Raw genomic sequence first — 10,759 nt, forward strand, 5'->3', positions numbered from 1 at the left:
AAAAAAAAAAAAACTTAAAAAAAAAAAAAAATTAAGTACAATTAGATCCCCATGATGTAAAGGAGATGAACATGTACACACATGAATCAGGACTAAGAATGGAGTCCTGGTGTGGCGCTATTGGACATACACTGGACCACAAGGTCATTTGAATCACAAGGCCAGAAGTTCAAACTCACCGGCCACAGCTCAGAAACCCTAAACAAAGTCACAATGAATTGGAACCGACTGGACAACAATGAACACCAAAAACAGTTTAAGAATACTGTTGAACCAGTTTGAGCAAATCCATGCCCAGCTTTCCCTCCTAGGATGTCAGAGCAGGACTCTTTTCTCATTTCTTAAACCTATTCCATATCTTACACGCTTCTGACAATGAAAATTGGATTTTTTTCAAATCAGGAAAATATAGTGTGAGTGTGCCTCCAACCGCGTCAATGACACAGTTGAGGTAGATGGCTCCATGCCTTCTGGCCCAAATGATGCTCCCTACACCCTCTGTTTTAGTCTGGATTGATGCTTTTGAGTTATGGTGTTGGAGGAGAATATTGAAAGTGACATGGACTGCCAAAAGAACCAATAGATCCGTTTTGGAAGAAATGCAGCCAGAGTGCTCTTTGGAGGCCAAGATGGCCAAAAACTTCGTCTCTCCTACTTCAGACGTATTGTCAGGAGGGACCAGTCGCTGGAGAAGGATTTCATGTTTGGTAAGGTGGAGGGTCAGAGAAAAACAGGAAGACCCCCAATAAGATGGACTGGCCAAGTGGCAACATTGATGGACTCTAGTGTGGCAACAGTAGTGAGATTGGCCCAGGATCGGGCAGTGTTTAGTTCTGCTGTGCATAAAGTCACTACAAGTTGGTACAGGCTCGATGGCACCTAACAACAACAACAACAACAGAGGACAGAGCCCTACAGACTCACTTCTGTGGCTGCCTTTGTCATCCAAGGCTGTGCCCTCCCCACCTCATGGCACACCCCTGTGTAGGAAAGAGTTAAACAGCGCAGGGAGAGTTGCTCCTTTGATCAGGCCCTGCTTGCTAGGTGGGCTCTCAGTTGACTTCCAAGAACTTGACACTTTTTCCTTTTGGTCCCTAACTGATAAGGATAGCTCGCTGGGTCTCGACTGCTGAGCCATACGATGTGGTTTAAGATGGCATGCCTAGACTCTCAGGTGTGTGCTACACCGAGGGTACCCAGATGACCACCTCCCAGGAAAGGCCTTGCGTGCTAGGGAGCTTCCCTGGGCAGAAAGGCCACAAACACACACACTACAGATTTTGCTGCTGAAGAAAGAGACACATTTAGTGTGGCCTCTCAGAGGCGGGAGGGGGCATAGAGACCTGCACTCAGATTTCTCTAGACTCTGCTGGCTTCTTCCATGGCTGATCATTGAGATGAACCTCAGGTGTAAGGACAGCGAAGAGGAATCTTCTAAGAGTATCATTATTGTTTAATTACATTTTCCCAGGAGTTTTTTGAAGTCCCTTTCACAACACCAAACAGGTAGGTGATTTGGGGGGACACTACCAACATGCTTCTGGATAGAAAAAAGATGATTATTCTAAAGCCAAACAAAACAAAAATCAAACCAATTGGGGACTCCAACTCACGGTGAGCCCACATGTGTCAGAGTAGAAATGTGAGCCATAGGCGTTTCACTGGCTGCGTTTGGGGGATGTAGATCACCAGGTCTTTCTTTCGAGTGTCTTTGGATAGACTGGAAGCTCCAGTCTTTCCTTTAGCAGTGAAAGGTGTGAACTGTCTGCCTCACACAGGGATTCCGGGTAATCACACTAACTGGAGACAAACCAGTGGCTCTGAAGTTCCAACCACCTGTTAAGCTCTCCCTTCTGGTGGACTTCTGGTCCCCATCAGGAGCTATATAAAGTGACTCAACCCCTCTCAAGGGGCCTGCTGCAGTGAAGTCCGTCCTCATGGGCCAGGGCTGAGGTTCTTGCTCAGACTTTTCCTTCCTGATGCAAAAGAAGTCAGGGTGAAACCCAAGGCTGGGCTGCTCCAAATGTGGCCAAAAGGTACAACGACAGGGCCCACATAACCTGGAGTGGCTTCTTGAAGGAAGACAGGGAAGGTACCCAAAAAGTCAAGAGTGGCTTCAGGGAGGAGGAGGTGAGAGGTACCCAGAAAACCCGGAGTGGCTTCTTGGAGGAGGAGACGGAGGTACCTAGAAAACCCTGAGTGGCTTTATGGAGGAGGAATGGGAGGTGCCGACCTGCCCTCTGCAGGTATCCTGGTGTCTCTTGGGCAGGGACTGGGTTTGAAATGTTTCCCTCCCTGTCAACAGTCATGTGTGTCTCCCAGCCTCCAGGAGGCTCAAACTCCTGACCCAGGAGACAGGACGGAGTGTGGGGAGGTCAGGGTGCAATGCTGAGTTTAACACCTGCTTTACCTGTCTCTCCTCGGCTCACACAGAGGGCCTGGCTAGTCAGCTTCCTAGAGGTGTTCCTTCCAGCTCTGTCTCACGGCATGCTTAAACCAACCTTAGATCTCACCCTCATCTTAGCGACCCTTGTGGCACAGAGTGTTAGGCACTGAGCAGCTAACCAAAAGGCTGGTTGGTGACCCCACCCGCTCACCAAAGTCTAGGCTGCTCTCCTGTCAAAGTGGGGGCTTTGCCGCCATCAGCATCATGAGCCTCTCTGGCCAGGAGGAATTCAGGAACGTAGAAAATAAAGGGATGTCACGGCTATGAGTTGGATGTGGGAAAATGTGTGTGTGTGGCGGGGGGGTATGTGGGGCGTGGAGGCAGTGGGGGTATGGCTGTGGTATGACTGTGTGGAGGGCTGGGGATATGTGGAAGGGAGAAGACAGCTGCATGGCTGCCTGGGAGGACATGAGGGGTGGGCCGCTGTGTGTCTGTGGGGGTGTGGGAGGGTATCTAGAGGGAGCTCGGGTGGAAATGTGGGGTATGAGGCTGTGAGTGTTGGGGAGAGATTATGGGATGTGTGAGGGAGAGGTATGGAGGTATGGGGGAAGATGGGAAATGGGGTTGGGTGCAGGAGTTGTGTGGGTCATATGAGGAACGTATGCGTGGAGAGGTAGGGAGAGGGGTATATCATCTATGGCGGTGTGAGGTGGAGCGGGGAGATATTTTGGGGAGGTGTGGGAGAGTTATGGGGTACGTGGAGGTGTGGATTTAGGGTTGTGTAGGACTCCACGGCATATAACAACAACAACAAGGGGCGTATGTGGGCTAATGCATTAGACTGCAAAGTTGTTTGAACTGCAAGGTCGGTGGTTCAAGCTCACCAGCTCCTCCTTGGAAACCATACACAGAGTCGCTATAGGTCGGAATCAACTCAATGGCACTTCACAACAACAAGGGGTGTATGTGGGATGTGTGTATGGAGAGGTAAGGTGGGGAGGGGTATATCATCTATTGGGGTGTGAGGTGTGGGGGATGTGGATTTGGGGGCACGTGGGAGAGGTATAGGGTATGAGGAGGTATGGGTGGCAAGGTTTTATAGGGGATGGATTGGGAGCAGGTCTGGGTACACCCACTCAAAAAGGGTTGATGAATAGCCCTGGAGGGGGTGGTGACGGAGAATGTGGACAGATGCTCTTCCTCTTCCCCAAGATCTTGTCTATCATCCTGGTCCATCCGGGCCACAGGAGGGGACAGTTACATGTATCACCAAATATGTTCCTGCTGCAAGCCTGAAAGAAGGGTTGCAGGAAATAGAAGCCAGGCGTCGGGCAAAGGGTGGAATAACTGGGCTCCTGGTTTCTGTTCCCTTCAGAGTCTGCAAGGGATGCAGACAAGGCACCAAGCAAGCCCACTGTAAGCAGAGCCCTGTCCTCCAGGCCCGGGAGCAGGAAAGCAGCAACAGACACACAACCCGCAGGAGTGTCAGTGTCATGGAAGTGACTGTGGTTCAACCCAGCTTTACGGTGTGACTCACGTCCCGAGGCACGCTGCTCAACTCACCTGTCCACTAGAGAATACAAACACAAGCGCTGCCCCAGCTGCGGTCATTGCCCAGGTGAAGAAGGTCCCCAGCAAGGCCTGGAACACGGAGCTGTAACCTTGGAGCATGCTGGATAAAGCTGTATTCCGGGAAAGGGGAGAGGGTCAGCCATGGGATCTGTTTCTGCACCATGCACCTGCTAGACAAATTCTGGCCTGTTGATAGGCACCTTCCTGCCCCGTACCACAACCCTCAGTGTCCAGCACACAGGCCTTGACCCCCAGCTTCTTCACCCCCAAAGTTCATCGAGCACTCACAGTAGGGGCACGGGACACTGGAGAGATGCGAGCAAAGCCCAGGAACGAGAAGAAATGTTCCAGAGAGAAGCAGCTCAAAGACGGAGACTACCTAAAGTAAAGGGGCCCAGGAACATTGGATGGCAGCCTTGGCGAACACTCAGCCCGCCCCACCTGTCCCCACCCATCATCTGTGCTCCCTGGAGCTTCTGAAGACAGGTGATTAGCTCAGGCATTCTTTTAAAGCTCTTCCATCAGATTCCCATGGACTCCTGATGTGGCACCATAGAATCAGCACTGGGCGGCAAAGCACAAGGTCGACAGTTCAAATCCACCAGCTGCTCCTCGGAAATCCTACACAAGGTCGCCATGAGTCAGAACTGACTCAACGGCACTTAATAACAATGATCTGATTCCCGATGCAACTTTCAGTAGCTCCCTGTGGCCACTGCCCATACCTGCCAAAGGATGGACTCCACAGACTGAGCTTCAGTTTCTCTACATACTCAGCAAGTCCCTTAGCCCACTACCCCCTGAGTGGTCACCAACCTCTACCTCTACCCACTGTGTGGTCACCAACCTCATCGGCTCAACGAAATGCCCTGTAGGTCATTCAAGAAGCCCTGGACAAATGGTGGATGGGAAGGCACCCATGAGCACATACAAGTTTGGTGGAAGGTATTTCCCAGAGTGACTTGTATGTGTCACAAATCCCTCCAGCTTTACAGTCAAGGACACAGGGGGCAAAGGTATGTGCACTGCTTAACCACAACCAGACACCTTGAAGGAATGAGTCACTGGGCTTGAAGGCCTAGGGCCATGGTCTCGGGGGTCATCTAGGTCAATTGGTATAACATAGTTGGTCAGGACAAGGTTCCACTTCCCACTTTTGTGAATAGTGACTAGAGCTTTAAAAGCTAATGGGAATCCAGATCACACAAGTGTGTTCATGAGGAACCAGTACATAGACCAAGAAGCAGTCATTCAAACAGGGCAAGGGGAAACGGAATGGTTTAAAATCAGGAAACGTGTGTCAGGGTTGTATTCTTTTACAATACTTATTCAATCTGTATGATGAGCAAATAATCAGAGAAGTTGGATTACATGAAGAAGAACATAACATCCGGATTGGAGGAAGCCTCGAACAGCCTGCAATATGCAGATGATACAACCTTGCTTGCTGAAAGTGAAGAGGACTTAAAACATTTACTGATGAAGATCAAAGATCACAGCCTTCAGTATGGGTTGGAACTCAATGTCAAGAAAACAAAACACCTCACCACTGGACCAATAAATAACATCAAGCTAAATGAAGAAAAGATCGAAGTCGTCAAAGACTTCATTTTGCTTGGATATACTATCAACACTCACAGAAGCGGCTGTCAAGAAAGCAAAAACATACTGCATTAGGTGAATCTGCTGCATATGACCTCTTTAAAGTGTTCAAGGGCAGAGATGTCAGTTTGAGGACTAAGGTACACTTGGTATTTTCAATAACCTCATATGCATGTGAAAGCTGGACAGTGAATAAGAAAGATGGTAGAAGAATTGATGCTTTTGAGTTACGGTGTTGGAGGAGAATATTAAAAGCACCATGGGCTGCTAGTAGAATAAATAAATCTGTATTAGAAGTACAGCTAGAATACCTCTAACAAGCCAGTACGGTTAGACTTTGTCTCTCATACTTCAGACACATTATCAGGAGGGATGGGGCCCTGGAGAAAGATATCATGCTAGGTAAAAGGAAGAGGAAGACTTCCAACAGGATGGATTGGCACAGAGATTTCAGCAACAGGCTCAAGTGTAACAAAAATTGTTAGATTGGCGCAGGACGGGGTAGTATTTCGTTCTGTTGTGGGTGGGAACTGACTTGATGGTACCTAACAACAAAAACAAATATCCCTAATAAACTCCTTAACTCTTACAAAACAAAAAACCTAGTGGGAAGCCATTTAAGATGAAACTGTGGGTCTCTCCCCATTCAAAGCAAAGAAGGGTGAAGAAAATCAGACTCAATGAAACAATGAACCTAAAAGACGAATGGGTCCTATGGACCACAGCCTTCACTAGCCTGAGACGAGAAGAACTGGTACCCAGCTGCATCTGACCATTCTAATCAGGATCATAAAAGAAGGTCCCGGACAACCAAGTGAATCTCAGTCTCCATGACCTTGAACCAGTAGAACTGGATGGTGCCAAGCTACCACAACCAACTCTCTGAAAGGGATCACCTCAGAAGGTACAGGAAAGTCTGGAACGAAATAACTCAAAACCATGGGGTGGGGGGGGGGGGAATGACCAGGCTTACTGGTCAGAAAGACTCCGGGGAACCCTTGTGACTATGACCCCTTGATCACCTTTCAGGTCTGGAACTGAACTCACCCCCGTGGTTCAACTTTCAGCCAAGAAGTAGATAGGTATAATAGGGGGAACAACCATACTAGTGTGGTACATACACCATTGTTGTTGTTGTTAAGTGGCTTTGAGTCGGTTCCCACTCATAATGACCTTGTATAGGGTTTCCCAGGAGCATCTGGCAGGTTTGAACCGCCAACTTTGTGGTTCGCAGTCCAGTGCTGATCCTACAGCACCACACCAGGAGTCCACATACACCACAGACTGGTCAGTTATTCAAGATCTAAAGGGCAGCATTTACCTAAGGACAAAAGTCCGAAGGGTTGGGAAAGAAGAAGGAAGGGAAACAGGAAACACAGAGAGGAAGTGGGATAACTGTTGTCACTTTAAAGGGGAAGACAACTGTTGAGCTGAAGCAAAGTGTATGATCTGTTGGATGTAAAAATCATGATCTGCTCTGTAAACCTTGACTAAGTTCACAATTGTTGTTATTGTTATGTGCCGTGGAGTTGATTCTGACTCATAGTGACCCTGTACAGGGTTTCCAAGGCTATAAATCGTTACGGGAGCAGAAAGCCTCATCTTTCTCCCGCGGAATAGCTGGTAGTTTCAAACTGCTGACCCTGAGGTTCGCAGCCTGATTCGTAAGCACTACGCTACCAGAGCTCCTTCAATTCACAATAGAAAGTTAGGAATAAATAAGGATCCTGGACAGAATGGGAGAAAAATGTAGAACAGAAATCAAAATCATCAACAAGACCAGACTTACTAGTCTGATAGAACAGGTACAACTCCCAAGACAACAGCTCTTTGTTGTTAAGTGCCGTCAAGTCGGTTCAGACTCGTAACAACCCTGCTAAGGTTTCCGAGGAGCAGCTGGTGATGGCCGTGAGCCGCCTACTTTATGGTTCAAACTGACCTTGTGGTCCAGTGCTTTATCCTGCAACACCACGATGACCTTTGGTGGTGGGGGTGGTGCTGTGCCGTGTAGCCAGTTCTGACTCACAGTGACCCTGTATAGGGTTTCCAGGCTGTAAATCTTTAGGGAGCAGAAAGTCTCATCTTTCTCCTGTGGAACCACTGGTAGTTTCAAACTGCTGACCTTGAGATTAGCAGCCCAACTCATAACCACTACGCTATCAGAATTCCTATGGTTCGTGTGATGTGCCATCAAGTCGGTTCTGACCCATAGCGAACCTGTATAGGGTTTCCGAGGAACAGCTTGCGAGCTTGAACCGATGACAATGCAGTTCAAAGGACTTTGTAGTCTGGCGCATTAATCCACAGCGCCACACCAGGACCATGGCCCTTAGATATCCTTAAAACCTGGATCTTCAACCCTCCCAGGATTCACCTCACAGCCACACAATAGACAAGACAGAAAGTGACCAATAACACCCATGAGGAACGTGCTCCTCAGAACAAGCAACCACAGGACCCCAAAAAAGGTGGCATTTGCCCAAACACAAAGTTCAGGAGGCAGGAAAAGCAGGGAAGAAGCGTGAAAGCACACAGGGCCCCAGGGAGGAAGCGGGAAGAGTGCTGTAATATTGCAGGCTTTGCAAAGAAGGTCACAAAACCAAAATGTGTTTAAATTGTTAAATGGGAAACTGATTTGCTTTGTAAACTCTCACGCAAACCATAATAAAATGTCCAAAAAAAGAAAAGAAATGTGAATTAGAGAGGTGTTGCTTCTGCTTTCCTTCCTCCTCACCACAAACCCACCCCACCTTCTAAACATCTTCAAATGTAATCCGGGCTCATACATGACATCAGTTAGGAATTTAATTCACCTGTTAATAAAGTCATCTCAGACATATGGAAACAAATAATTATGTTTTTTCATTGATATATTTTATTGACTGTCTCGGCTTTATATCACATTAGCTTTCATACAGGCAACATATTGTCTAAATTGATTTAATATATTTAATAAGCTATATTATTATGGGATGAAAAAGAAGCCCCTAAACCTCCTGTTTCCACGTCTCTGTTCTCTGTCGTGAAGGCCTCCCTTCCACCTCTCTAGCCATCAGACCCCTGGGTGGGCCCCCACTGGAGCCCACCTGTATGGACTCCCGGTTGTAGAGCATGTTTGTGGCTTCTTTGGTGAGCGGTCTTGCCTCCTTCATCTTTCATATCATTAGCCGCTTAAGACATGTTGTTGTTGTTGTTGTTGTTGTTGTTGTTAAGTGCTGTTGAGGTGATTGTGACCCTGTATAGGGAGGGTTTCCAAGGAGCAGCTGGTGAGCTTGAACCGCTGACCTTGCAGTTCAAACGGCTTTGCAGTCTGGAGCGTTAACCCACAGTGCCACACCAGGACTCCGCTTAAGACATAGGTAAGGCTTTTTCACTCCCTGCAAAATAGGGCTTTGTAAAAGTCAAAAAATACACAATGATTGTAAAGGGTCACTCAGCAAGGACACAGACCCCAAAATGGCACTGCCCCTAGTCCCCTCAACCCACTGCTGGTGAATCTGCTCTCCGGGGGAAGAAGGGGTAGGACTACACTCTCATAGTTCTGCTCAAAGGGTCTACTCTAGATTTCAAGCTGTTGAAAATGCTCCCTCCGAAGGGATCCGGAGCCAGACTTCTTGCTGTGGAAAGTTACAAGGTGGAGGAACTCATTTATTGAAAAGTCTGTGTCCTGGGACATCAGGTTCAGGGACTTGTCTCAAAGGCCTCATTCAGCTCTCCACTGGCCTCCCAGCGCCCACAGAGCTGGACACAACCCCATGGGCTCAGCCCTGCCAGGCCGCGTGCAGCCCTATGCCTGTGGATCAACAGCTAAAGACAAGGCCCCTCTCTGCTGACTCCGGAAAGAAACCGTGCCGGAGGGTGGCTGGGTCTGCTAAGCCAAGTGGCTCAAACAGCACAGGAAGGAATGAAACCTAGGAAGTCTGTGAGTCCAGGTGCATCCAGGTGAGCTCACGCAAACCCAAGAGGGTCCAGGAAAGCCCATGTGAGGCCAGCTCAATCCCAGTGCCAGGAAACCCCCTAAAAGAAATAGCATCTATGGATTCAAACTATATCCCAGCAATCTAACCAGAACTCAGGATTTAATGTTTGTTTTTTAATCTAAGGCATCTAGAATCATTGGCGCTGTGGGCTAATGCGTCAGACTGCAAAGTCGTTTGAACTGCAAGGTCAGTAGTTCAAGCTCCCCAGCTGCTCCTTGGAAACCCTATACAGGGTTGCTGTGGGTCAGAATCCACTCAACGGCATTTAACAACAACAACAGTGGATAAAATGTCAAACAGTGGTATGGAGCTGCAGGTAAATGCACTGGATTGCAATGTCAGTTTGAACCGCAAGGTCAGCAGTTCAAGCTCATCAGCCACTTCTTGGAAACCCTAAGCAGGGTCCTTATAAGTCCGAACCAACCGGATGCCACTTAACAACAACAACAACAACTACAAAGGAACAATCATAGCTGTGGTGCTCTCAGAACTTACCATCTGAGACAGGTTACAATAAAAGGCATCCCCAACCCTACTTCTCCCCACCCCACCCTGAAGCGATTGTGTCTTTTAACAGTACTATAAAGAGCAAACCATTTACATAAGCCCACAGGCCAACACTAAAGGGAATTCTGTGGGCTGGAGAACAGAAGCAAGTCCACGGGTGCTCAAGGCAAACACTCTTCTAAGCCCCAGAACCAGCTCTGGTAACTGCTAACTGACAGGTCGGGAGTTTGAACCCACCGGCCGCTCTGCACGAAAAATATCCAGCCATCTGCTTCCATAAAGACCACAGCCTTGGAAAGCCTATAGGGCAGTTCTACTGTGTTCTATAGGAGCCCTGGTGTGGCACCGTAGGTTAATGCACCAAACTGTAAAGCTGTTTGAACTGCAAAGTCAGTGGTTCAAGCTATCTGCTCCTAGGAAACCTTATACAGGGTGGCTATGGGTCAGAACCAACTCGACGACACTTAACAACAACAACAACAACTCTGTCTTATAAGACGCTCTGGTAGCATAGTGATTACTCACAGGGCTGCTAACTTCAAGGTCAGCAGTCCGAAACTACCAGCCGTTACATGGAAGAAAAATGAGGCTAACTGTTCCCATAAAGATTTACAGCCTCGGAAACTCTATGTTGTTAGGTGCCATCGAATTGGTACCAACTCATAGCGACCCTATGCACAACAGAACGAAACACTTCCCTGGTCCTGGACCA

General features: G+C 48.2%; 1 protein-coding gene across 2 annotated transcripts in view; it reads right to left on the reverse strand.

Annotated features, from left to right (window-relative positions):
* The window catches only part of SLC39A11 (solute carrier family 39, member 11), a 426,313-nt gene that overhangs the window by 412,674 nt on the left and 2,880 nt on the right, over window positions 1-10,759 (reverse strand). The window contains exon 2 of one of the 2 annotated variants that reach the window (XM_006872299.1): window positions 3,950-4,068. In XM_006872299.1, coding sequence (XP_006872361.1) covers window positions 3,950-4,057 — 108 coding nt within the window. In that variant the 5' untranslated portion in view covers window positions 4,058-4,068. Of the gene's footprint in view, window positions 1-3,949; window positions 4,069-10,759 lie in introns of those variants that run through there. The other variant, XM_006872298.1, reaches the window with a different exon arrangement.

The sequence above is a fragment of the Chrysochloris asiatica genome, unplaced genomic scaffold (assembly GCF_000296735.1).
Source record: "Chrysochloris asiatica unplaced genomic scaffold, ChrAsi1.0 scaffold00192, whole genome shotgun sequence".
Taxonomy (NCBI): domain Eukaryota; kingdom Metazoa; phylum Chordata; class Mammalia; order Afrosoricida; family Chrysochloridae; genus Chrysochloris; species Chrysochloris asiatica.